Genomic DNA, 27,188 nt, shown 5'->3' with positions numbered 1-27,188 from the left:
TAAGAGCAGGAAAAACAGCTTTCCCTGTGATTGTCGCGATGATTGCTTCTGGACATTTGTTGACATTTTCTTGTCTCGTCTGTTGCTGTCGCCTTAGCGGCTGGTGGTTTGCCTGGAGGAATCGATTTACATCCACAACATCAAAGACATGAAACTGCTCAAGACCCTGCTCAACACACCCACAAATCTCTCAGGTACCGTCAAAGCTGTTACACTGACGTCTCTATCGTACTTTATGTATACAAACCGTGTGTATGTGAAGTGTCCACTTTAAGCAAAGTTGTTGTATTTTCTTTGATTGAAAGCAATATGTTACCTTTGATAAATAAAGGCTACTATGAACATCAGGGACTTTTAAAGGAATGTTTGGGTTTTTTAATGTTTCAACAGCAAAATGTTACAACGACATAAACATGAAGTCAAAAAATTAAAGCAGCAACATCAGTAGTAGCTAAAACATCTGTTTCAACATCGCTAGAAGCTACTGGTCAAACCACATCAAAACCAACTGTAGCAGTCAAAGCTACAGCTGGTTTTGCTCTTATGCATGTAGATTACATAATTTACATATTAAGCAATACTACAGTTCTGTTGGGCGGTGGGCCCATCAGAGAATAAACCTTCATAGAGGCAAATATTATTACTGGAATGACCTACACAAGCACAACAATGGACATCATGTTCCTCACACCTGACACACCGAGTTTTAATAGTTTATAAACTTCACTTCGTATCTAAAAAAGAAAGAACATTTTATTTCTACAATTCATTTAGCATACCCTTTTATCCAAAGCGACGTACGTCAGAGAGTAAGTAAAACCCAAGCAAGGATCTAGAAAGGAGAAAACAACATCAGAAAGTGCAAACAGCATTTAGTCCGATCAGACGCAGGTGCTGACAGGCAATGCACAACATCCACAGCTGTTCTTAGGATTCTAATCAGCATCAAATCCATCCTACAATCCAACAACACCATGGTAGTGACAATTTTGCTTAAAAATTCTTTTGCCACTTCTTGCAGGACTAGAAGGTTTCTGACTGGTGCTTTGAAGACGGTAGTTCTAAACAAAAATCCCAAAATGAAATGAGGCAGGTTTCAAATTTAAAAAAACAAAAGACGATTTATTTCTCATCAAAAAAGGCAGGTTAAAACTTTGAATTAAAAAATCAAAGATGACGACTGCTACGGTCAGAAAAACTGCGGCTACTCGTCCTGCTCATATTAACTCACATATCACTTTATCTTATTCCCACATGGCAATTGTGTAACAATCAGCTGCACTTTATGACAGCATCAAACGAGGCATATAACCACAGACCCACCATGAATCCAAAATGCCTCCAAAACTGACAAATATAAGAAACATAAATTAATTCCTTTGCAAAATCATATTAATTATAAACGTTTAAATAAAAAAAAACATACAAATGCTGCAAAATATATTAATCTGTCCTCTATGGCTCTAACAAATGAATGAGCTGGGTCTTCGATGTTTGGAAGAGAAATAAGTCAGGAACCTTTCCCAACCTCCTCCTCTGTGCTCCCCTGCAGGTCTCTGTGCTCTCTCTGTAAACCACAGTAACTCTTTCCTGGCGTACCCCGGCAGTGCCACCATCGGAGAGATCACTGTTTATGATGCCAACAACCTGGTGAGGAGCATTGAACTCTAACAAATGATAAAACATGTAGCTGTTTTCATTTCTCATCAGAAGTACTTTTTTTTTTTTTGGCCCCTTTTAGACTACTCTGACCCTGATCCAGGCCCATGACAGTCCCCTGGCCGCCCTCACCTTCAACTCCTCCGGCACCAAACTGGCCAGCGCTTCAGAGAAGGTAACAATCTATTTTATCTCCCCTTCTCTTTTTTTTCTTCCACCAGCTGCCTTCTAACCACTTCCTCATCCTTAGGGCACCGTTATCAGAGTCTTCAGCGTTCCTGAAGGACAGAAACTGTTTGAGTTCCGCCGAGGGATGAAAAGGTCAGCGCATTGTCAAATTAGAAAATATTAACAAGCAGACAAAGTGTTTTATGATGATTGTATGTTGTGTTTAAAATGGTTTATGTCAGGAAGGTGTGCAGTTTACCACCCCCATGTTAGTGTTTATGTAAGTAAGATACTCTTGCTCTTGTAGGCATTGGTTGTGTATGAATTGTGGAGCCGTTTGGACTTTTTCTGCCTTTATTCAATAGTACAGTAGATAGAGTTGGAAACTGGGCAGAGAGAGAGTAGAGAATGAAGCACACGAAAGGTGCCACAGGTCAGAGTAGAGTCCAGGCCGTCCTCCTGAGGACAATAGTCTCTAGGACAACTGCTGGGTCAGCCGGCGCCACAGGAAAATTATTATAAAAAAATGTCTTCTAAGTAAGTTGAAAACACCCAACTTCCAAATACCAATCAATAAACCAGATGGAAAAAAGAAAGACACTGGGGGCTCACAGTGGCAGGGTTGTAACTCCAGATGTATGCTGGGAGCTTTGAAATATGAAAACTAAACTAAAGAAGAAGGGAAGCAACAGTGCTTTCTTCGAACACTTCTCAAACGAGCCAAGGACAAAGTTAAAATGTCTTTATTTAATGAGGGAGTTATCTCAAACACATAAAATAAACAGGAAATGATGGAGACCAGTTTCAAACTGGGTCTTCTTCGTGGCATGGAAGTGTCAAGACGCAGTAAAAGGTGAGGTTGTCTCTTCTTATTATTGAATTATGAAGTAGCCTGGAGGCTGAATAACACCAGCATGTGAAGACATCAACCCCAAAACTTCAAAAGGAGAAATATTTAAATATAGTTAGATAGAGTGTGTGCTGAAGTCAACACTAACAAATCCTCACTTCGTGTTAAGACACACTTTACAACAATCACTGAATACAGTAACAATGACTTCTAAATGTAAAAATATACAATAAAAACAATAAAATCAGTGAGGGAAGGTTGTGTGAGGCTAAACGGTCTTAAATCGAAAACTTTTATTTATATTTATATTTTGTATTGGTTTTGACTTTTCTTTGGCTGTTTGTATTATTTCTTGCGATCATTACTGTCTATAATTGACTTTTATAATTGTTTGTTTTTGAGTTTATGTCTGTTAAATGTTAAATGTTAATGTTAAAAAAAACAATAAAGAAATTATAGAGAACAAAGTTTTCACCTCTGGTGGATTGCTTCTCCTGCTCTGTCGGTAATTTAGATTCCCCCGACAAAAGCAGATGTTAAGAAAGATAGCTGTGGCTGCCGTATATCTGTCAACAGTCTTTCTAGTCATTTCACTTAGAACAAATGAAATCAATTGGATGGCCTTACCCGCCTGTCTGCTTCCTCCTAACTCTGCCCACTGCACTCTTCAGGTGAAGTTTTCCTAAAGCTCAAGCTAAACAAACTTGGTGTACAAGAATGGTGTAAAATAAGTCGTTTAAGAAGGTTGCACCCAGATGGCACTGTACCTTTGTGTTTTAATAAATTGAATGCTAGCTTGTTCTGCAAAGTTCTCTCCTCCAGATTGAATCCTCACTCTCTGGGTTCTGTACGGTCTTTTCTCTGTCTTTCAGATATGTGAGCATCAGCTCGTTGTCCTTCAGCTCAGATGCTCAGTTCCTCTGCGCTTCAAGCAACACTGAGACAGTTCATATCTTTAAACTGGAACAGCACAGCCCCAGGTAAACGCACACAGGTTTGTTTTAGAAGTCAGAGCTTGTTTCCCCGTGATCACATATGAATGATTGATTTACCGGCATCGATACAGTATCTGAACTGTTTAATAATAAAACAAATTTAAAACATGTTCATCCTTGAGTCTAAAAAACATAACACAACCATGATTTTTTATTTTAAATGCAGTATGAATTTATTATTCCTTTTTATGATAAAGTTAAGATAAAATGATATGGTGATATTGTTGCAGAAGCAACTAACAGCAGGAGATGCACTCTTCATGTTGGAAGGGATTTTACTTTTGTCTTGTGTGTTTCAGGAAAGGACGATGGACATGTGTCCAGAACTTTCTGCTCTACTTCTGATATTTCAAAAAAAATTTATTCATTTGCTGCTATGTTAAAAAAATATATCCTCTGGTTAGCCAAACAGAATCACATTTTAAAGAGTGTCCAAAATGTCCAAATATTGATGCCTGACACGCAGTATCTTTGCACCTTTAACCTTTATGGACTTTTCTTGTTCTTCTTCCAGTCAAGAGGAGGAGTCTCCTACGTGGTCAGCGTATGTGGGCAAAATGTTCACAGCAGCCAGCACCTACCTTCCCGCCCAGGTGTCTGACATGATGCACCAGGACCGAGCCTTCGCCACTGTAAGACTCAACATGTTTGGCCTGAAGAATATCTGCGCCCTGGCTACGTAAGGCGGAAGAAGTGAAAGATAGGAGAGGGGTGTTTTTTTTCTTCTTCTGGAATCTCTGCCGCTACTCGATCATAATCTGGTGTTTGTTCTTTCTGTCAGGATCCAGAAGCTCCCTCGCCTGCTGGTGGCGTCCTCAGACGGGTTTCTCTACATTTATAATGTAGATCCACAGGATGGAGGCGAGTGTGTCCTGGTCCAAAAACACAGGTTTGTGTGTTTCTTATAGAGCTGAATCATGTGTAAATGTCTGCATGTAAACAATATGGCCTAACTGAAAAAAAAATGGAAGATATTTGTTATTTATAGTTGCTTTACAACAGACTGAGCTTATGTGTTTATGATGGTGTTCATCATGAGTTTGAGGGGACATTGTTGTACATTTTCTGTGTGTTCTGTCCCTGCAGGTTGTTTGACTCCAGCGAGGAGCAGGTGGAAGACAGTGAAGAGGAGAAACAGGAGGATGTCGCTCCCCAACCAGCCAGCCAATCATACGCTGCCACCGTGGCTCTCCCTTCAACGCCTCCTTCCTCGACTACTCTCATGGGTACAACATCCTGAATAATTCCCAATTAAAAAGCTGATGAAAAGATATTTCACTTGCCTACTCTACTAGATACTTGACTTGAACTCCTTTCAACCTATGGTGCTTTGAATTATTCAAGCGTTCATGCTAAATGGATAACCTTTTAAATATTGTATCGGGCTGAATTAAGATGGGTTGTGTTTAATACTCAAATCTAAAATCAAATAATAATTTGTATTATATATATGAAGGGTTGGTGGGGAATGGGCAATTCTACAATGTAATTGTTTAAGCCAAACCAGCAGCAGGAAAAACTCTTTTATAGATTATTTATAGTAGACAGTATAGTATAGTAAACCTAGAAGTTCCCAAAGTACATTTAAAGTCTGTTATCATCCAACGCAGATTCACAGTCAATGTAGTTGAAGATGGCCGTCAACATAAGGGTTTAAAAGTCTTCTTTCACCCCTTCATTTCTCCCCCAGGTTACTCTGAGGACAGTGGCACCCAGAAGGGGGAGATCTTCCCGGAGCACGAGTTTGCCGAGAGCCCCGTGTGTCTTGATGACGAGAATGAATTCCCGCCAGTCGGCAACTAGAGTAACTGACCAAACCCTGCCTCCTCTTGGTAAACATCCAATCCCTGAATATGATTCAGACTTACTTGTTTCAAGACGGGATCTGGGGTCAAGAAATATTCCTGTGTTGATATGTTGTGGTACTCCCACTCTTCCACATGTACCCCTGCTGGCCTAGGGTCATATGTCGCCAAGATGTTACTTCCTGGTGTTCCTGTATTTGCATCCCTGTCTCTTTTTTTCCCGAAAGATTTAAAAAAAATAAAAAATAAAAAATACTAAATTGAGTGGAAGGACCACTCATGATTAAAAAAAAAGAAACATATTTAGAAAATATTTAGCTCTTTATAAGACTGATTCAAAGACTCTCGAAGAGTCCCTCTGTTAAATTCAAACATTGTACCCTTAAAGCTCCTGTGAGGAGTTTATAGCTGGTTATGAAACAGACTGAAACAAATACTGACGCTTCTTCATGACCTTCTAAAGCAAACAAGAACTTTAGTGACGAGACTAATCATTACTTCATTGTTGTTGTGAACAGAATCTGCTGCTGGATGAGGCGATAACCAGCTCGCTTTAAACGGGCAAAGATTTTCAATGAGTAATACACTTGACTGTTTTAAGAAAGCAGGAGGGACTTTCAAGTACATGACAAAATCAACAAAGTGGTAAGAGTGACCACTGCAAATAATTTTTATGTCTGCATTCAGGTGAGCATGCGTTTGGTCGAGCATCGATGAGCAGACTGAATGTAACAAGGTGGTCGTGAAGACAGCAGACTACTGGGATCTGCAGCTGTTACAGACAAACCAGGGTCCAGACTGATTAAAAAAAGATCTTTGGATAAATGCTTCAAGTCCTCACACGATCTTTTATAGAGAAAACCAAATGCAATCGGATCAGAATTAAAATTTCCTTTCATGATAATTTCTTTTCACAAAAAAACTGAAAAACCCATCAAAAGTGTGTTTTCGCTAATCTGGAGTTGAAATTTCCGAGCTTCATAATGGGCATTAAATGTGTCCCACCTCTACAAGGAGGAGCAGCAGCAGTTCCCTCAAGAAGGAAACAAATGTTTTGGATGTGACACTTTATAAGTCGTGATGCATGCAGTATGTATTTTATGACGTGCAGATGCAGCTGTCGTACTAATCATGGTGGCGATAGATGCAGAGTAACAAATGTAAGCTTCTAATTTATCTTGAAGGTTTGGTCTGTTCGAGGAGGAGCAGTCAGCAGCTGAATGTGAAAAGCTTCATGTTAAGACAGATGTGACAGGTCCTTTCATTTTAGTGATAAATCTTGAAGTCCTTTTAATTCAGCACATGACGCTGAATTCAGTCTGTTAACATGAGTCATTTTTACTTTGATGTATGAAATATTCTTTTGCAAAATGTTTTAAGTATTACAAGTCAACGCATAGACTTCCCATGCGTGCATATGTATTGAGGATTTTTACTGTGTATAATGTATATATAACATTTATAAATTGTACTGTTGTAATAAGTAACATGGTAATACCATTTGACTTGCCAAAAGGTGGCGCTGATAGGACACCCTGACGCTGCATTGAGCTGTTCATCCTGGGCATTTAAAACCAGAGACACATTAAAGCTGAGACATTATTCAACCTGTGCAAAGTGTTGTTATTTGAACAAATGGTGTTCTTTATGGTATCATTTAATGTCCAACCAGATCATACATTTATAGAATCAGAGAGTTCCCCTCAAAGCTTTAAATATTCATAGAATATCAAAACTTTGATATGAATTTGATTAAAACAGAGATTATTTAGGTGTAACAGTCTGTCTGGACCATTGTGACCTCTTTTCTTGTTTGCATGTCACTTGCTGCATTTGGACATTGAACCTCCCAAACAAAATGCTCTACAAACAACCAGTCGAACAGAAACATCTGTCAACACATCTGTTTGTTTAGACGAGTGCTCCTCTCTCATTGTGTGAGTGTTTGCGTGTGTGATTTCCCACTGTCAGCCCAGCGTGCTGCAGCGGCAAACAGCCTGTCCAGGGTCACAGCAGGGCGCTGCTGAATCATCCGTGCTGTAATCTGCTTTGGACACGGACATGTCTGTTGCAATGTCCCATAATAACTCCTCCCTCCTGCGGGCGATCTTATGTGCTGCTGCCTGGTACTCCGGTGTCTGGACCTCCAGAGGGGTTTCCTCAGCCTCGTCACGCTCAAGATTGAATATCAGCGGCAGGTCATGGAGCTGTTCCCTTCCTGTTGCACCACCACATGCCTCTGCTGCACCTGCAAAGAAAGAAAAGTAAACAATAACCATCTTTAATAAACAGTAAATTGATAGTTAATGTCCTTATTCAACTGTCAATAAATAATGTACAAATGTAATCACAATGTGACTGATGTCCGCTTTAGTACAATATATATTACTTATAAACTATTTTTTTATTTAATGACAAAGTAACCTAAATTATAGCATCACTAATAATTAGTCAACATTATCCATTACTTTTCCATTGTTTGTAAACAGTAAATGACTATGAAGTACAGAAACGTTGAATGTACTGTTTATTAATGGTGCTTATTTTAAAGCATTACCCCCCCCCCCCAAAAAAAATGCTTCTTATATTAGCCTTTCATAAATGTTTTTTCTTGCCAACACTGATATATTATACGTTTGAAAAATTAAACAAAAGTATCTGTGCTGTTCTATGCAACATTAAAGAAATGCTCTTTATTTAAGTGCGTCTTTGTCAATTGAAGTAATGCTCAGACAATCTACCTGCTCAGAAAACAAAACAGGCTGATTGGTAGGTTCCAATCCATCCATTGTGGTTACAGAGCAAAGCAGCAGCTTCAGTAATAAAATGATTGTCCTGCATATGTGGTAAGGCTGTTTTTCTTTTACTCTCAATTTCATTTATTTATTCCCAAAAGGACACGTGGCCTTTATTTTACCTGTGATGTAGAAAGCTTTGTGTTTCCCTGTTCGAACTGTCTGCAGGTCACCAAACCTGCCAGCAGCACCGCTGTTTGGATGGAAGAGAAACTACAAGAAAGAAGACAACAGCTGATTTCTGCATGTTGATGTTCATCACAATTGACAACAGAGGGACAAAATAAGAGAAAAAAAATCAAATCTAAAAAGTCAGTGCCTCATGAGCAGCCTCTTCACCATGCAGGAGGATGTTTGTAGCATCAATTCCATCCAAACGTCTGTCTGAGGGAGGAGTTACTTTTGCCAGGGAGAGGAGAGTTGGGAAGATATCCATACCACTGCCAGAGCATAAAGAAGAGAAATCTGTGTTGCAATTTTTTTCTGTTAAAGTAGAGATATTGATAAATGTTCCATACTCTATACCACTGACAATCCAGAGAGAACAATCTTACACAGCCAACAGGTTCTAGTAGCTATTTGACACTGTGCTTTGAGCTAAATAATAATGCTATGCTATGAAATTATAACCATGTTTTTCATGTGCAAATTAGCACAAAGACCAGTCCCAATCAGAATCAGATTCAACTTTGTCGACAATGTATGAGACGTACTAGGAAATTTGACTCCGGCTAACAATGCTCTCTTTGTACACAGAAATATACTACACGTTTTTTAACATAGCATATGTAACCAGTTTGCTTATTCATATGAGGAAGATGGTTCAAAAATAAATGCAATATGTACTGTAAAAATAAAGATAGATAGATAGATAGATAGATACTTTATTGATCCCGAGGGAAAAAACTGTATGTGTGTAAAGTTCAGTGTTGCTAAAGATGTACTGTTTACATACTGAGAATAGGATTCACTTCAGCAGTGTGAACAAATAATAAAGATTAAGAATAAAATCTAAGAGTGCCATTGTTTTTTCTAACCAATTCATCAATTTTGGGAAATGTTAAAAAGTTGTGCCTGAATGTGGCACAAGATGTAAAATCATGGCAGTGATAACAATATTTGTTAAGAGAGGCGTCAATGTCTAACCCACTTTCATGGCAATCTATTACAACAATGTTGTCTTGATAAGTCTCATTATAGTCTCTAAATCTGGACCTAGTTAAACAGGTTCGTCCCTCTGAGTCTGTATATGTACACATGGTTTAAAACAGGAACATAGTATCCATTCAATCTGAAGGAGTCTCTGTTTGTAAATCAGATTCAAGTACCTGAGCAGGGCGGAGCTGGTGGTGTTTGCAGGGATCCGCCCCGGCCAATATGCCACTGTTGGAACCCTGTGGCCTCCCTCCCAGGTGGTGCGCTTAGCTGAGCCTCCACCTATCACACAGGCAAAAGGTTGACTGTGGGAACATAGGGATTTAAAGCAACAATAGTACAGGTACCCAGGCTAATACTATGTATTTAGACCAATCAGTTCCCTTCATAAAAAAATGCCTTATTTTGTATACCTCTGCTGGTCTGCCACTTCCCCTTGAAAGGTCCTGCACTTCCTGCATACTGGCACTTCTGTTCCCATGGACCGTTGTCACCTAAACATAACACACTTAATAATATGAATAATGCAAACATTGCTGAGATAACAGTTACACTAATAGTGTTAAACAACATACAATCTATTCATCTGACATACCAGTGAACCAGATGAGAGTGTTGTCCTCGTCTGTTTCATCAGCAGCACTCTTTATCGCCCCCACCAGGTTGTCCATCTCTCGCAGGCTGGCAGAGTACAAGTTGCGGTCGGTGGCTGTGGCATCTTCAGGGGGTGGAGGGGCCAGGGGAACGTGCATGTGAGCTAACGCTAAGTACAGGAGATAGGGCTGTCCTCGCTCTCTGCAAAGAAGATGTTTTCTGAACAGCAGCTTCTACACTTCATTTTATACTCAGAGCTGTCTCATTAGATGCACATTTTTTTCTTTGACAAGTATTTTATTTTAAAAGTCTTATTAAAATGCAAAGAAGCTGGAAATTGTATACGTAAAAAAACAACAACAACAGAAGTACACGTCTGACAGTGATTAAAATAATAAACTACTTCACCTTACTTATCTGCTCCTTTCAGTTGGCTTGCGAGCATGTAACACTGGATTTTCACAGCTATAAAGTTATTTCTATTCATGTTAAGGATTATTTGTGGCATTAACTGGGTATAAAAGGGCACAAAGGCAATGTTTGAGTCACGCTGCCAAGTCTTCTTTATCCATAGGAATATGACTTTCTTGCTTTTGCGACTTTGAAATGGCTTCAGTGAATGAAAGCCTGCATACTTCTCTGTCTTGATAAATCACATGACTGACTGATAACTACTGCAACAGTTCACATGACCCTGTGCTATAGCACGAAGGTTGGACTTTCACAGTCAGATACAAAGAGTTTACTTCTGTCCTCCACTTCCTCAAAGCCTGTTTGAAGTTTGGGAAAGATCATGAACCTGTTGTAAATGGTTAAAAACCACAAATGCAAATATGTTTGCTGTATCTTTTTTGTATCAGTGCTAGCTTCCATGCAAAACTCCTGAGCGTCTTGAATGTTTACAGAAACAGACTATGTTTACTGTTAGTCTTCTACAGTTACATTTTCATTTGCTTAAAATGAAATTCAAAATTTGGAATACCAATGTTACTTGACAAGAGAAACACACACACATACACAGCAGAGATGTTTTTTCACCCCCCTCTAATGCGGACACACAATTTGACATGATAAAGCTGTGCTCATGCCCTTAAGCTTTAGAACAATCGGCATGTATTCTCAAAGTATTTACACTGTAGGGGTCCGGAAACATCAGCTATAAGGAAGTCAAACAGAACCATTTCCCTTTACGGTCACAAGGATCACCAATGCTGCTTCCTCTGATCTCATGCAGAAAGGCAACTTCAAATCTTCAACTGCATATAGATAACAGGCCCAAATAGGATATGTTGTCAGTTGTAAAGTGACTTATATCATGGTTTTCAACTGTTTTTAGCTTAGGACCCAATAGCACCTGACAATCATTGTTGACCACCCAAGGTTATTTAGTTGATGCAGTTTGGAGCCGAGACTGGAGAAGCCTTGGCATTACAAAACACAACATAGAAGGTCGTCAAACAGGTTTTGTTTTTTTATCTCTAAATGCTTGTTTTTGTTTTGACCACTTCAGGCTTTCCTGTGTCAGCACTTCTCTGTACACAACACACTGAGATCTTTGTCCCCTTTCCATGAAAACCTATATATTTAACATTATATTTAACATTATTCAGCTCTGTATTTGTTTCCCGCCATACTGAACAAGCAGAACTACAATAAAACTCCCTCTTCTTCTTTTGTGATTTAATGGTGGTTAACAACCAGCATTAGGGTGCATAATTTGTTACTGTGTAGCAGAGTCATTAATATTAATATATATATATATATATATATATATATATATATATATATATATATATATATATATATAAATGTATATCCCTGCAGCCTACAGCAGGGAGGTGCAAGTTGTTGTTAACTATGTTAACAACAGCCTATTCAAAATCACTGACTGTACTTTGAATATGGTTTGTGTTTTATAGATGTATTGTACCTTGCATTGTGTATCACCCTGATTGCAGCAGATTTGTATTTCTCGGTCAGAGTCCACAAGTCAAGCGGCTGCTCCACAATACTGCTGTTTTCAATCAGAGGAAGGCCCACTTTGGAGTAACAGCCTGCATGTACACTGCTTTGTAATCTAGAGCACGAGAAAAGAAAAAGAGCATCACTACATAAAAAGCTTGTGTTTGGTTATGGCTCCCGATACACATAAATACTAAACATGCAGTCATTCACCATACAGAGTTTTACTTAGAGTTCAAGTAAGTCACTTCATATTAAAGTACTAAATACGTATCAGGGTGAGATGTAAATAGAGACAAAGTTATACTAGAGAATCCTTTGAAACATTTATGGAGTTTCAGTTTGACATGATTTCAGAAATGTCTTGAGTGCTGTGCTCTGTATATTTAAATGGTAAGTATGTAAATGAGTGTCAAATGGAACAATATGTAAGAAGAACAACTCAGACAATAGCATAAAAATGTCATAAATATTAGGAGCCACACCTCATCACCTGCGGCCCATATGTGTCACAAGGAAGACAATGAGGCAAATCATATCCTGGTACGTCGGTACAGCCCATGTCGTTACTGTAAGGGATTCCGAAGTAGTAGTCAAAACCTGTCAGACAAAATAAACATGATGTGCGTATTTGTCAACACAACTATGATGATTTGTTGAAAGCATGAGGACATTTGACAGAGAGCTGAATTATGTTTGGACTGTGCCATGAGCTAATACACTAACACAAACATCACGTCTGCACTTTGAAGAGAAAAACACTTCTCAAAATAAGAAAGTCTTCTCGACTTTCACAGGAGTTACATTTTTTGTTGTATTACAAAGTTGTCACGTCTTTCTCCAAACAACAACAACAAAAACATCAATTTTGTTTGTAGAAAGTCAAAGAGATCTAAATGCATTAAAGGACATGTGTGGGCAAACTGACAGCAGCACCCAAGAGCCAAACCTTTAAAACCAGTTTCTGATTCTGGTTGTCTTTGGTGTTACACCTTTTTGAAAAAATGTTGTCACGTCAAGGAACTGGGATACTGCCAAACAGCACCCGACACAAAGTATTAATTGTGAAGCCTTGATGTGTTTTAACTGAGCTTCATTTCACATTGTCCAGCTGAGAACACGGAAACAGCTTTAGAACAAGAATCATACTGCAGGCTCCACGCACCGGACGCTGTCCCTGCAGGGATGTGCAAGTTCTTTTTCCTCTGAACCAGGTGTTCAGTACTAATGTTCAAACAAACAAGGAACAAGCATAATGAAGCATTCCTGGATAAGTCAATGGCTTTAAGATGCTAAGGAGTCAATCTTTGGCAAGCAGTTTAAACATTAAAAACTTAAAATATTACATTTGACTGCAATACAATTCGTTCATGTCAAAATGAGTGTTCTTGATTAGCATTTTACAGTCCACTTCTCACGGGTCATACTTCTCAAATTAAAAGCCCAGACATGAGAATGTCCAAAGGGTCGTAGGGAAAATGAAGTTGTGGATACCTGAAATGACAAGTTAGGATAGGAGGTGTCATTGGGGTGTCTTTGATTCAAATTCTTACACGTGAGAATACAGTTTTGACTCGGATAAAAGCTGTTTTGGAAGATTAATGTGAAACGAGTGATAGAAGTGTTTTTGTCTTTAAATGTTTGCAATTTGAATCTATCTGTTTATCTTTCTGTTTGTATCTTGCTACAGGACCTTTCATTAAATGCATGAATTTGCCCCCCGGGGACAAATAAAGTTTTGTTGAATTGAAATTGAAGTCACAATGCTGATGTTTGAAGTGAAGAGGGAATGAATTGGGGCTAAAGGGGCTTGGGTGATGGGTAAATGCTAGTCGGGACTGGGTGTTGAATCTGCTGCTAGCTTAAAGTCAGGGGTGAGTGTGTCTTCTAACACAGGACACAGCTGCAGACAGTTGTTTGCTGTGTAATCAATCCTCCCTGCAGCGAGGCCAGAGAGTTCATTCACACACTCCATGTGGCTGCAGTGACCTAGAGAGAATGACTGACGCCACAACACCGAACTGGAGAGATAGATTGTAGTTGGTAGAGATTTCGATGCATTAGCACACATCGCATTTGTTTATGCGGCACATACAGATATTTGTTAGAAATGACAATGTTTGAAATCCTTCTACTGATGTTTAAATCCACTTTTTTTACACTGTGTATGTATTCCTCCAATGGGCTTTCTTTTTGTGGGGCTTTCAGGTCAGGAGACAGGAAGGAGAGGAAGACAGTGAAGAGAGAGCTGAGGAGTAAGATCAGGGAGGGGAAGCGCAGCTACAGGAGGAAGATGGAGGAACAGCTGCAGCAGAAGAATGTCAGCAGAGTCTGGAAGGGACCTGAACATCATTTCAGGTCAAAAGGAGTCCAGAACTGAACTGGTTAGGGATCAGAAGTAGGTGAATGGCCTGAACACTTTCTTCAACAGATTTGAACAGCCATTCATCCCTCCCCCACCCACTCCATCCTGTTGCAACCACCATTGCGTGCCTTCCCTGCTTGTCAGCCCCCCCTGCTCCAGTCTGTCCTTTACAACAACCTAGGTGAACAGAGAACTGAGGAGGCTAAAGGTCAGAAAGGCGGAGGGTCTGGACGACATCAGCTCCAGGCTTCTCAAATCCTGTGCAGACCAGCTTTCTGAAGTTATAGAGCACATGTTTAACTTGAGCCTGAAACTGGGGAGACTACTACAGCTCTGGAGGACATCCTGTGTGGTACCGTTGCCTCAGATCTCCCACCCCAAGGACTTCAACCACTACAGGCACTGATATTGCACTTGATGAAGACCCTGGAGAGGTTGGTCCTTCAACATCAGCGCCCCCCGGTGAGCTCATCAATGGACCCATTGCAGTTTGCCTATCAACCAGGCATCGGGGGTTGACGATGCTGTCATCTACCTCATGCTGTGATTTCTCTCGCACCTGGAGAGGACTGGGAGTACTCTGAGGATCATGTTTGATGATTTATTCAGTGCTTTCAACACCACACAGCCCATACTTCTGAGGGACAAGCTATATTTCCAAACCCACCACAGTTAGCAGATGCTGCCAAAGATTTCTGACTGTTAAAGGTATTTTTTTTCTTGCCACACTTTGACCAGACACTGGTAAAACCAAAGAGCTTCTCCACTTGTCCCACACCAGTGAACATCCAGGGAAAGGACATTGGGATACTCTTATAAGTACCTGGGTGTTCATCAGAACAATAAACTGGACTGGAATGATAGCACACAAACTATCTACAAGAAAGGTCAATTCAGACTTCACTTGCTGAGGAGACTCAGGTCCTTCGTAGTGCAGGGAGCACTCCTGAGGACCTTTTATGACTCTGTGGAGGCATCAGCTATCCTGGAGCAGCCGCAGACAGGAACAGACTAAGCAAACTGGTGAAGAAGGCTAGCTCTGTCCTGGACTGGAGAATGTCTCCCAACCCCTGCACGGTCCTGTAACAGCACAGGGCAGCTCCTTCAGTGTCTTCAGCATCCGCTGTGTCTGAAGGAGAGATACTGCAGGTCCTTCCTTCCTGCTGCAGTCAGACTGTTTAACCAAGCATGATCCCAGTAGATCACAAAACTCACCCACAAACCAAACTCACAAACCCACAAACTCACTCCTACCTTATGCAATAACATGTTCCACTCTAAGAGTACAGTACTTTTTTTTGCCAGTGGCTGTTCTGACAGCATTTTGTTAAAAAAACAAAAACAAAACCTGCAGCTCTCAGATATTTATGTAGCGTGTATCTATATTTTTTACATTTCTATATTGTTTATTTTAATTGTGTGTGTTTCTTTTGTTGGAAAATCTTTGTTCTTTGCTGCTGTAACAATGTAAATACATCTGTTAAAGGACTGTCTAATCTTATCTCAGCAGTTGTCCTGTTACAGAACAAATTGTGTGGCTGCCATTTTGGAGTGCAACATTTAAACGGTTTCTTCTTTTAAAACGGTGTAATAATATGTCTAGGTTCCACTTACCTCTGTTAGTAGGACTGTATGGTCCATTGTGACCAAGGTGCCATTTCCCAATCATGGCAGTGTAATACCCCGCCTTCTGCAGCAGCTGGGGTAAGGTTACTTCAGACAGAGGCAGACCGGCCACAGAGCCCACAGCAAAGTTATGAGTCACCCCATTTCTGAGGCCATAGCGGCCTGTCAGGATAGCAGCGCGGGACGGGGAACAGGTCGATGCAGGAGAGTGAAAGTCTGTCAATCTGGGCAAAGTAAGGACACTTGTTGAGAAAAAAAACAACTTTTGAACACCACAGGGAGCATGGAATACATATTTCAGAGGTGAAATAGTTCACATTGAAAATGTGTAACTAAATGTAGTTCTACATCACAAAAAAGTCACTAAACCGATTAAAAGACAATTTACCTTAGTCCTTGTTCAGCCATCAGATTGAGGTAGGGTGTGTTGTTTACCTTCTCCTCAGGCTGATTAGCGTCCAGGTCACCCCAGCCTATATCATCGGCCAGTATGATGATGAAATTAGGGTTTGTATTAACATCCTTTTTGTGTTTGGGCACAATGTGGAGCAACAGACCACACATCAGCATCCCAGATAGAAGAAGCCAGGTGAAAGCCTCCGCCATTTTTGGGTCAAAATCTGCAAAAGGGTAACAGGGGTTTCACTGTCATTGGCATCCACAAATACTTTAATTATGAACATCATAGCATTGCTGAACAAGGGAAGATGATTGTATTAAATGCAAAAGGATGCAATGTTAAATGTTCTCTTTATGTCTGTATCATAAAAATACTGAAAGGAGAGTAATCACTTAGTTTTTGGTTCAGCAATGCAATCTTCCCCACTTATACCCATTTCTATAGAATGTAGGTATTAAGTAGACACTGTGTGTAGAATGAAAAGAGATCAATGAGTAAGCCTCTGATGCCTTAAGCTGTTTCTTTTAAGGCGTGAACAACACATGCAGTTACATCAAAAGGGTTTGGTGAAAACTGTTGGTTTGAAGTTGTTGACAGTCCAATGATGAAATCGCGAAACAGACTGCGGTTTATTTGGCCACGGTCAGATCCACTGATAATTGCTGACAAAGTATTAAGGTACAACCCACAAATTCCTTTTTATTTGGGTACATCACTAACAGGCAATAACGATGACAAGACCATGATTTTGACATTTTACAGTGTAACAGCATGTGGTTGGCTCCTGCACAAATACATGCTGCTCTTTATGTTTTACCATATAAGGTCACCAAGGAGTTATTAACAGGTGATAGACTGATTTAAATTGTACATTTCACAGAGTTACCAAGATTAAATTTGAACTACAGGCATTAACCAAGTGCTCATCCTCGTCAACTAATAAAATGTTTAAAGGCTGCCTCAGCTCAGTCAAAACAGAGCAGGATAACGAAATGTGATGTGTAACGAAAATGTTCATATTGATCAGGTGAAATCAGAAAGTTGATGTGAGGAGATGGTGTGGCAATAGGAAGTTCACTTCACTTCCAAAGATTCAGCAAGGAATTACAGTAAACAGATTGGATCAGATTTTAGATGTTTATTGCCTTCTGCACATACACAAGAAAGCACAGGTACAATGGCATCTGTACACATTTCTTCAAGAGTCCACTCCAGGTATCAAAAAGTACAAGTACACCATAAATATAAACTGTCCAGAAAAATGGCATGCTTTTTGAAACTATAAACTTAGACACAAATAAAAAAAATATGTCTGCTTGGCCTTCAAAATTTGTCAATTTATAATTGCATATGAGATTATTGCACACGTTTTTTTAAACGTCTGCAAAAGAAGCCACATTTTTTGGGAAAATTACACGAAACGAACAATTCAAACGTTCCCTGCCAATACACTGAATAAAGTGGATTGTTGTGACCCTGCTAGTGCCAGTGTGCGATTGACTTCAGATACAGAAAATAAAACACTCCAGACAAAATGTTGAGAGACATAGTAGGAACATTCAGTGATTTAGAATTTGTCACCACAAGTAAACGATCGGAGCCACAACAAAAGATAATGACTTCTTCACTCCCGTGTGATAATCCAGTCACTGGCCATGACGCTCAAATTTATAGTTACAACTCTGTCACAATTAAATGCCAGCGGGTTGGAGAGAGATAGAGAGAGAGAGAGAGAGAGAGAGAGAGAGAACTGGTTGGATCCAGATTTGAGTATTTAACCCTTTTCCACCCCCCTTTGCCCCCAGGGAGGGGGGATTTATGAATACGAGCCTCTCTTCAACAGAGTAGGCTATGTGTTTCGAAGTGTCCGTAAATGTAAGGATCATATATGTAGGCGACGTGGGAATATGTGTTTGTAAAGTTGTGTGGGTCTGATCACCGGTAGACACGCGAAGGAACTGAAACTCCACACAGGTGAGACAAACTGCTTCATACGGTCTATGGCTGAACTCGCTGCTACATTAGAAGTGTAATTGTATAGGCAACAACATCTTAATAGGGCGAAACGTATTGTTTGCACGTCTTAAATTAAGTAGGCTATGTCAAAATAAAAGTGGTGTTCAAGTACTTACAAAGGAACGTGCAGCAGTTATTTACAGTCACTTTGTCCACTGAGAACGAGCCGCAGCCGCCGGACCGGGCGCGTTGCGTCAGCCGCACGAGGACTGACAAATGGCTCTTACATGACCACCCACTACAATCTTTTGAATTAATTAAAAAGGCGTACTTTAAAACGCCCCCCTACTATGGTGCACAGCAAATCTGTCACACACATGCTGCTTGTGTTGAAAGATCTGGGAGATTGTGGTGAGATGATGAGCAGCAACTTTGAAAGCGTGGGTGTTTTAAGGCTACTACATGAGCGCGCCCCCGACCTACACAACACAGGCTTGTCCGCAGGGGTCGAAGTAGCCTCGAACAGTCTGATCCCGTTGCATTTGGAATGATTTCTGCCAGGTTGAGTTTCGGGAGAATCCATCGGACAAGTCATTTATGATGTTGATGCCCCTGTGGTGAATAAAACATGATGAAGTGAAGTCCTTCAGGGTGTCCTCATTTCCCTGCAACTGATAGACAAAACATGAAACTGTTGTTTTCCTTGTTTTTTGTAGCTTGAGGCTCAGACTTCTGTTCTCCTAAGTTCGAAACTGTTTAACAAAAAATGTGATCATGACTAAAACTAAAGGAGACATAACTTTGTTTTCTTCTGCCAAACGTGTTTAAAGTATTGATTGATTTTAATTGGTTGAATCATCATCTTTGGTTAATATGGGTTTTTTTTGTACTTCTTAAACCTATGCTATTATTGTAATATGAATAAGTGCACTTATTTAAAACTATTGTTCACCAATGAAAGAAAACAGATTATTAAGACTTTTTATTCGGTTGTTTTTGTGTTGTTTGATGTAACTATAAACAAAAACATTTGCCTGCATTAAAACACAAAAAAACAAAAGTTTTTCACTTTTTTGGGCCAATACTTTGGATTTAAAGTTAGTCAGCCCTTGGGGGAGGCATACACAAGCATCGGCAGGCATTGCTTGTTGCATATAGTAGTATATGCAAGATTTGTCATCTGATACAAAATCTGATTGGTGAATAAACAGTGACTCGTGAAAAAAAATTCTTGTCTAACAAAAGGAACATACTTAATTCAATGTTGTGGGGAAGAAGTGGTGTTTTTCCCTGTGCATTTTTAAAGTTTTACTGTTTTTTTCCCCCACCACAGTCCAGTCCCTAAATCTGTCTTTTCTCTTTAAAGGCTATGGCGCTGCCTCAATTTAAGAGGCCACGATGCCTGGGGCCCAATGTGTACTCAGAAGCCCCTGATGGAGGCTGGGGATGGGTTGTGGCTGTAGCCTTCTTCTTGGTGGGGGTGTGCACCTATGGCACCATCAAGAGCTTTGGCATCTTCCTCCAGGACCTGATGGAGGAATTAGAAGAGACCAACAGTCGAGTTTCCTGGATTGTTTCAATTTGTGTGTTTGTCATGACGTTTAATGGTGAGCAGAGCTGATGAGACGTTAAACAGTATATTGGAGCGTGAACTTCGGAGAATTATTCCAACAAAGTTTTCACTAAACATCAGTTTGTTCTCCTTTGATCCTCAGCTCCTCTCTCTGCTATGATGACGAACCGCTTTGGGTTTCAGTTTGTTGTAATGTTGGGAGGATTACTTATATCCGCTGGTTCGATTACAACCAGCTTCGCCGCCTCTGTCAATCAAATGTACATCACCTACGGATTAGTTGCAGGTTTTGTATTTTTTTCTTTTATTTTTATCGTTTATTGAGAGCCTCACAAATCGTTAAATTTTTTCATGGTCTTTTTTTTGTTGTTGTGCAGGTTGTGGCTACTGTCTGACTTTCCTGCCCACTTTAACCATCCTTTCACAGTACTTTAACCGACGACGGTCTTTGGTCATAGCTGTGGCCTCAACTGGAGAGTCCCTGTCAATGTTTGCCCTGGCACCATGTGAGTTAAAGAGCTTCCAATAGTGTTTCATACTTACAATTGAGGAAGACAAGAGTCTGTAGAGGGTTTAAGAAATTTGACGTGTTTTTATAATCTGATCTGGAGTTTGCTACTTTTAAGAATCACCTTTAAAACCTAGTTAGACTGTAAGCTCGAGGACTGATGACTTAAAATGTTTAAATAAATACCTCTGTCAAAACATTCAATCTTTAATCGGATAATGATAATATTCCACATATTCTTTTCAAATGTGATACAAGGCTCCACTTGTTGGCATGCTTATGTCTCCAAAGAAAGATGGGCTCATTAGCAGCCTCTGCTGTCAGTGTGTGAATGGGTATGAAAGAATTGGTAGCTGTGACCTGAGGTGTGAAAGTGATTCGACGACTCAGGCGACTAGAAAAGCGCTATACAAGCTCAAGTTCATTTACTATTAATAGTTTAAGTCAAACTAAACATAGACCACCCAGCTGCCCAAAAATACTGAGTGACCTGTGAGTAAAATAATCCTGAACAAATTCACTGTGTTGTCTGGTTTTACTGATGTTTGATAAACACATCAGTGCACAGCTGTTCTACTGCAGGAAACCCTTTCTGTACATTTGTGGCCATTTAAAAACATATTTTGATAGGCTTTTGCCAAGAGCCACAGGCGGGTATTGAGAAAGAGGAAAAATACAAGTTTAGCTTTGTTTCGGACTTGTTGACAATTATAGAAATAAGAAACATCGCTGGCCTGCAGCTCTATCTCACACTTGTAACGTAAAGGTCTGTGGTTAATCTGAAGTAGCCTGTGTGCTGTTAAATTTTTTATTGTAGTATTTTCTTAACACATATTCTTGTCCCCCAGACTTTTCTTCACTGAGGGACCGTATTGGCTGGCGAAATACCATGGTTGCGATAGGAGCCATGCAAAGCATCCTCATCATCTGTGGCGTTCTTCTTCGGCCGATTGTTATCAAACCCAGCACAATTCAGGAGGGAGAGACGGACACACTGCCCCTAAAGGAACTGGAAGCCCTCAGTGCACAGAAGAAGGTGGATGACATGAACCCAGAAAACTCTATCACAAACAGTACCTCAGATGCACAAATAAACGCTTACAGTCAGGACAATGAGCTCACCCAAGGCTCTGTGAGCACTGGAGACTCTGGTGTCCAGTCTCTTAAAGACAGCAGCCCAGAGGAGAGGACTTTACTGCAAAAAGAAGAAATATGGCCGTCAGTGGAAAACACTACAGGAGAGATAAAAGAGTGTCAAACAGAGGAGAAAAACCACGAAAACACGGAGAAGCAAGTCGTCAAAGAGAATAAGGAACCAGGTGATGAAAAGATATCTTTAAAGAATACAAAACTTTTGGATTTCTCCGTTCTCAAAGAGTGCAGCTTCATTTTTTATTCTCTGTTTGGACTGTTTGTCACGCTTGGCTTCTTCGCCCCTCCTCTCTATGTCATCGAGCTGAGCGTCAGTCGAGGAGTGGAGCGGGAACATGCAGCCTACATGCTCTCCGTCATGGCCGGGGCCGAAATCTTGGGCCGATTCGCCATCGGGTGGATCCTGTCGCAGAAGCGTATCATGACAAAGAAGCTGCTGGTTCTTCTGGTGTGTGTGATTTTAATGGCTGCTGATCTGGTGGGATTTACGTTGGTCACGGAGTTCTATGGCCTAGCGGTGTGCTGTGCGGTGTACGGGTTCTTTATGGGAACCTTGGCTTGCACACACATCCCAATGCTGGCTGAAGATGATGTGGTTGGCATAGAGAGGATGTCTTCAGCTGCTGGAGTTTATGTGTTTATACACAGTTTTGCTGGGCTGGCTGGACCCCCACTTGGAGGTAAGTCTTACCCTGTAGAGCAAAGTTTACTGTAAATACTGCCCTCGGTTTCACTTCATTACATATGCATATTTCCTCTTCAGAAAACAGGAGGTGTACAATCCAGTAATAACATGTCATTAATGTAATGAAGTTAAAACGTACTTGCATGAAAAATCAAAGATGAAAGACAGAATGCAAGATTGTGATAAAGACTGACAGAGACTTAACTCTTCCTGCAGGTGTGTTGGTGGACGTGACTCAGAACTACGGGTCAGCTTTCTACTGCTGTGCCGTCGGCATGGCAATTAGCGCAGTGTTCCTTGGTTTGGTAAGACCAGCTAAAAGAGGAATACTGTGTGGGAGAAAATCAAAAAGCCAGCAAGGACTCAGAGGAGAAGGGTGCAGCACAAACAGCCAACAAAAGAAGTGACAGTGCTGCGGGCGCTGCTGAAGTAGAGGCCATCTCGATCCATGACCAGGAAGTTATTAGTTTTGCTTGAGCTGTTAAAGTGGGTCACAAAGGTAGCTGTTTAAGGGTAAAAGGCCAAAGATGACTGCTGGCAAGTGCTTAACAAGCATGAATATAAAGAAGAGAGAGACCAATAATAAGTGTTTCTGATCTGCTATGAAGAGCAATATTAAGAAGGTTAAGGTCACAATATTTACATAGCAAGTGTGCCTTACATACTGTAACATACCAAACAGTGTTTTTCTAGTTTGAATTACAATGAAGAAGTCTTTTTTTAGGGAGTTTTAGCTGGGTTAGTACGGACATGTTCTTTGTGGACCACAAGTGATCCAGTGATTAAACAGGTGGCTCAGTTGGAGTTATTCCACTATGCCATACTGATGCTTCACCTAGTTACCTGCTGGGGACCAATGCAATAATAGTAATATTAACTGTGATACAAATGTAGCTGCACAAACAACAAATTGCACAAATTCTGTAACACATGTTATAGAAATAAGGGCTCAGGTGATCACACACGTGATTAAGGTTATATAGTTTTTTAATCAAACTGTTTCAAAGCTGACAGTGCACTATTATTTTATGATCGATAAGATAATCCTTTATTCATCTCGCGAACAGAAATGTACAATGTCAGATTCTAATCTATTTTTGTACTGACAATTTGTTCAATCACAATAAAAACAAGTGATTTGAACCTTTAAATAATGTGTAATGTTTTTTATATAAATATAATCCTCAACCTTAAAACAACTTCATAAGCTGCTCTTTTGTTTCAATTCAATTTAAAATATGGAAATGTGTTACTCTGGATTGTCCCTCTGACCCCGAATGGGGGCTAATCAGTAAAGCTGAACGATTGATGGACCTTTCTACTGTAACCTCACATCAAAACATTTTCAATGCTCAAATTGCATTTTTCTTTCAGATAATAAAATCAAAAATTTAACATTTTCAATTTCACCTGGAAACACAAAGAGCCTGTCTGAACTGCTGCTTCTTGTGTTTTCAAAAACTTTAAGGAGTCTTTCGCAGATTTCTCTCTACAGGTAGCCATTTCCACTGAACCAAATATGGCGAATAGTTTAGTAAATGGTCTTGAGCTTTTCTAGTCTACTGACTTTTACATCTCAGGTCACACTTACATATTTACACACTGATGGCAGGGGCTTCTATGTAAAGTGTTAGCTCATCCCATTAACACACATGTACTGCAGACGAAGCAGCAGGAACAATTCCGGGTTAAGTGCCTTGCACAAGGACACATCAGACGTGACTGCAGGAGCTGGGGATTGAACCCCTGACTTTCTGGTTAAGAAAAGAACTACCACTGAGCATCAGCTGCCAATATAGTCATAAACAAATCAGTGTACATTGGGGTCAGGAAACCGAAAGAGTGGATAAGAGCTGCTTCACTGATCTTATCTTGACTTCAGTGTACAGCTCATGTACTCTCCAGAATATCGAGGCACCTGCGGAGCCACAGCCGGTATGTTTGGAAAGCTTCAGTGGGTTTGGAAGGGTGAAAAACACGCTGACAGGATGTCTGACTCTCCTTGTCCTCCACCCAGTGCAGCAATGCCTGTTAATTACAGATTACATAAAATGACATTATTGACTATTTACATCTGTTTCATTCCCTCTAATTAGGTGTTATCTTTTTTCAGTATTTATCTTCTTTTTTTTTCTTTTTTTGTCTTCTGTTACTTGTTTTAGCAAGAGAACTTTTTCAAACAAAAGTTGTTATGAAGGTCAAAATAAAATCTATGGTAGTGAAACACTTAACACTTATGTGAAATATATCTTTCACTATGAATGAATTAGCTACAAACCTAACCTAAGACTGAACTTCCTGTGAACATGTGCGTGTCATGCAGTTGAGAAAATGCCCTGTGTGCATGGATGTCTCTAGAAGGTGGGTTGAATTAATCAGGATTGTTTTGGCATGTGTGACTAAACTGACCCAGGACCAAGGAGTTGTGTAACCAATTAAACTTGTATGGAGTATTTCATGAGTACACTGTTTTTATTGTAACACCCAAGCCGAACTCTACCATAGTTTACAATTTAAAAAATAGTATGCACAAGCTTCAATTTACAACTGATGAATGTTGGTTCATCATCCCAATCAGGACCGAATCATTTTTACCTGGTACCTTTCAGCTATTTTGAAGTTGATTGCGACTTGTAGCTTGCGAAGGCAGACTGGACAGAGATCCAGAGGCCGACGGTCAGACTCCTCCAGGTGGTTAGAGCCCTGCATGACACAGTTCAACCACTGGCAATGCTTTATTCCAAACATGTGACCGATTTCATGGATCATGGTCTGGAAAGAGAGTTAACATGAGGATTCGCTGATGACCACAAAAGGCCAAACACACAAAAACAACAAGCAGTATATCTATATATTTATCAGCAGTTCTGATTAAAGGGTAATCAGGACCTTTGAAAAAATCATTCAAAGGTTCAAGGTGCAGAAAGTTGGAAATCAGAGGAGCATGTTTCTCAGAGACCTTGCAGGATCGAAGCAGCAGAGTGCTACTGATGGGGGGAGTGTAGTAACCGTCAAACACTGAGTAGTCCCCCTGCTTTGGCTGAAGTGGTTTTTTTAGCCTCCCGGTGTAACTCCTGGTGTAGAAGTTGTCATCATACCTGGCAAAGCTAAAAATGCCCATTCCTGCAAACACAACGGAGATCTGAGAGTGAGAGGAAAATATTGCCAACTGAACTATCAGGAATCTATTCTAAATCATGTTTGCACCATCTAGTGGCAGTTTAACCACACTGCATATCAGTGACTGCACATGACAATGACTGAAGTAGTGTGTCCTGGACAAAGCAGTGTAATTTAGCAATCTATTTAGAGTATATTAACATACTTAGCTAAGCATTTGTGGTTCAATCTTACCCATACTGAGTGAAGCCTGCCCAAAGACAAAGTTCCAAGAGTCTTCGGGGTAGAGGTCTATCATTGTTAATCCAACGATACAAAAAGCATCTTTGGGTTTCCTTTTCTCCAGAAATCTTAGCAGGTCACCTTCAATCCAGGAGAAAACAATAAGGGAACAATAACATGCCAAGACAATGTTCACAACATTTTCTGCTCATTATTTTAACACACTACACTACATTTACACTACATGAAATGATAGAATACAAATGGTGCTTACTAACCTGTGAGGATCTGGAGGTTGTTTGAGTTACTATTAACCCTGAAAGAACATCCTGTCTCAGCCACACTAACCGCCGACAGAAGCTTGACAGACAGTCCATAGAAGAAGGCTTGGCAGTATTCTCTGAGCCACTCCACATACTGGTCTGTCTGGGCCCCGACCTCCCCAAAGGAACCTACAAGAAACATGGTATAGAAAATCCTGTCAGTTTGAAATGCTGTTGTCTGGGTATGGTTTCTTGCAGGTCTCATTACTTCACCTACAAACAAACATAAGCAACTCACCTATGGTTTGAATATAAATAATATTGTGGCTGGCATCAGGGGTCTTGCGGTAAGGGTCTCTGAAGAAGCTCTCAAAGTCCTGAGGCTCCTCGGGGTGAGCAGTGATCCAGTCAGAGTCAGAAAGCACCGTGATGGGCAGGAAGAGTGACCCCGGATGCCCTGAGTAAAATCCTTCCTCCAGAAGATGCTGTTCTTGCTCAGTGTACTTTCTGTAACTGTCTTTCAGGTCCTGACGATTAGAGATCAAAGCTGTTTGCAGGATCACTACAGAGTGCTGGATCACCTTCATCTGCAAGAAAGACATAAAGCATTAACATGGAAACCGATTAAGACAAGTGGACATTTACAATACACTTTTCTGTCGTATTGATTTATTGATCTTTTAAACAGTTAAAACTCCTGACCTGATATAGTTACCTAGAACATGTGGTTGATATATTGCATTTAAAACAAAATACTTTATGTTTGGGTAATGCTGAGCCACACAACTTTTTAGCAGCGAGTTAGGTGGCTTATATCTTAAGCAAATGTTTAATGCTGCAGATAAGTATAGTGGGACTCGATTTCAATCTCCTAAAATGAACTCATGTTTACATGGATTTATGTATTTCCTACATAATTATGCAAATAATTATGTCTACACAATTATGTAGAAAATACATGTCAAATTAACGCTATATGAAAATACATCAAAATGATACTTGATAAATGTCTAATAGTGGCCTTTTCTTCACGCTGCATAAAAAAACTGCTTGATGGAAAAACTATATGATTCGTTAAAACAGTCTAAAATGTTACAATAAGTACTAAACTATACAGTACAGGTATAGACAAGAGTTTCTCACCATTATGTTGACACCGGAAACTGTTTCCACTCAGCACATATGCAACGTTCACGGACCGCTCGGGTGCTCGGAAATCCCGCCATGTAAACACGTTCATCTAATTTAGGAAATTATTTTAAGCCAATAAGAAGATGCGTTATATTTCTTTGCTTAAAGGAACCTACACCACTCTACGTTTACAACATATCGTAA

At 40.1% G+C, this 27,188-nt stretch overlaps 4 protein-coding genes across 5 annotated transcripts in view; 2 read left to right on the top strand and 2 right to left on the bottom strand.

The window, feature by feature from the left end:
• The window catches only part of LOC306842059 (WD repeat domain phosphoinositide-interacting protein 1-like), a 9,234-nt gene extending 2,155 nt beyond the window's left edge, over positions 1–7,079 (top strand). Inside the window, exons 4-12 of the mRNA XM_079372084.1 lie at positions 98–194; positions 1,553–1,650; positions 1,742–1,834; positions 1,910–1,980; positions 3,550–3,657; positions 4,187–4,351; positions 4,454–4,561; positions 4,759–4,898; positions 5,363–7,079. Of these exons, the coding sequence (XP_079228210.1) occupies positions 98–194; positions 1,553–1,650; positions 1,742–1,834; positions 1,910–1,980; positions 3,550–3,657; positions 4,187–4,351; positions 4,454–4,561; positions 4,759–4,898; positions 5,363–5,475 (993 nt within the window). The 3' untranslated portion in view covers positions 5,476–7,079. The remainder of the gene's footprint in view (positions 1–97; positions 195–1,552; positions 1,651–1,741; positions 1,835–1,909; positions 1,981–3,549; positions 3,658–4,186; positions 4,352–4,453; positions 4,562–4,758; positions 4,899–5,362) is intronic.
• arsg (arylsulfatase G) lies at positions 7,077–18,811 on the bottom strand. Of its 2 annotated transcripts, XM_079372083.1 has the most exons (11): positions 18,507–18,811; positions 16,363–16,594; positions 15,963–16,198; positions 12,469–12,583; positions 11,952–12,098; positions 10,023–10,222; positions 9,841–9,921; positions 9,601–9,709; positions 8,592–8,712; positions 8,395–8,485; positions 7,077–7,725 (listed from the first exon to the last, which is right to left on the bottom strand). In XM_079372083.1, exons 2-11 carry the CDS (start codon positions 16,578–16,580, stop codon positions 7,445–7,447), a joined length of 1,599 nt encoding a protein of 532 aa, XP_079228209.1. In that variant the 5' UTR covers positions 16,581–16,594; positions 18,507–18,811; the 3' UTR covers positions 7,077–7,444. The 2 variants fall into 2 exon arrangements, with proteins under 2 accessions (XP_079228209.1, XP_079228208.1); XM_079372082.1 differs by lacking the exon at positions 18,507–18,811 and having other exon boundaries at positions 16,363–16,605.
• On the top strand, positions 17,822–23,402 carry LOC306842056 (monocarboxylate transporter 7-like). Its single transcript, XM_079372081.1, has 6 exons — positions 17,822–18,348; positions 19,697–19,937; positions 20,046–20,189; positions 20,281–20,409; positions 21,260–22,243; positions 22,465–23,402. The coding sequence occupies exons 2-6, from the start codon at positions 19,700–19,702 to the stop codon at positions 22,653–22,655; spliced, it is 1,686 nt and encodes a 561-aa protein (XP_079228207.1). The 5' UTR covers positions 17,822–18,348; positions 19,697–19,699; the 3' UTR covers positions 22,656–23,402.
• amz2 (archaelysin family metallopeptidase 2) lies at positions 23,218–27,188 on the bottom strand. Its single transcript, XM_079372085.1, has 7 exons — positions 26,997–27,188; positions 26,152–26,440; positions 25,869–26,042; positions 25,603–25,731; positions 25,208–25,371; positions 24,844–25,020; positions 23,218–24,276 (listed from the first exon to the last, which is right to left on the bottom strand). The coding sequence occupies exons 1-7, from the start codon at positions 26,997–26,999 to the stop codon at positions 24,139–24,141; spliced, it is 1,074 nt and encodes a 357-aa protein (XP_079228211.1). The 5' UTR covers positions 27,000–27,188; the 3' UTR covers positions 23,218–24,138.

This window comes from Symphodus melops, assembly GCF_947650265.1.
Source record: "Symphodus melops genome assembly, chromosome: 21".
Taxonomy (NCBI): domain Eukaryota; kingdom Metazoa; phylum Chordata; class Actinopteri; order Labriformes; family Labridae; genus Symphodus; species Symphodus melops.
Note: the sequence above shows the minus strand (reverse complement) of the source record. Positions and strands in the feature narration are given on the sequence as shown.

Bases quoted from the DNA above. Each gene is read 5' to 3' on its own strand.
- arsg (XM_079372083.1), bottom strand. From the start codon at position 16,580: ATGGCGGAGGCTTTCACCTGGCTTCTTCTATCTGGGATGCTGATGTGT. The intron at 9,710-9,840 runs GTATACAAAATA...CCTGTGTGATAG, and splicing joins GAAGTGGCAGACCAGCAGAG to GTGGAGGCTCAGCTAAGCGC. The intron at 7,726-8,394 runs GTAAAATAAAGG...CTTTCTTTGCAG, and splicing joins CAAAGCTTTCTACATCACAG to GTGCAGCAGAGGCATGTGGT.
- LOC306842056 (XM_079372081.1), top strand. From the start codon at position 19,700: ATGGCGCTGCCTCAATTTAAGAGGCCACGATGCCTGGGGCCCAATGTG. The intron at 20,190-20,280 runs GTTTTGTATTTT...GTTGTTGTGCAG, and splicing joins CACCTACGGATTAGTTGCAG to GTTGTGGCTACTGTCTGACT. The intron at 20,410-21,259 runs GTGAGTTAAAGA...CTTGTCCCCCAG, and splicing joins AATGTTTGCCCTGGCACCAT to ACTTTTCTTCACTGAGGGAC.
- amz2 (XM_079372085.1), bottom strand. The intron at 25,372-25,602 runs GTAAGATTGAAC...TTGTGTTTGCAG, and splicing joins GCAGGCTTCACTCAGTATGG to GAATGGGCATTTTTAGCTTT. The intron at 24,277-24,843 runs GTAAAAATGATT...TGTAATTAACAG, and splicing joins AAATAGCTGAAAGGTACCAG to GCATTGCTGCACTGGGTGGA.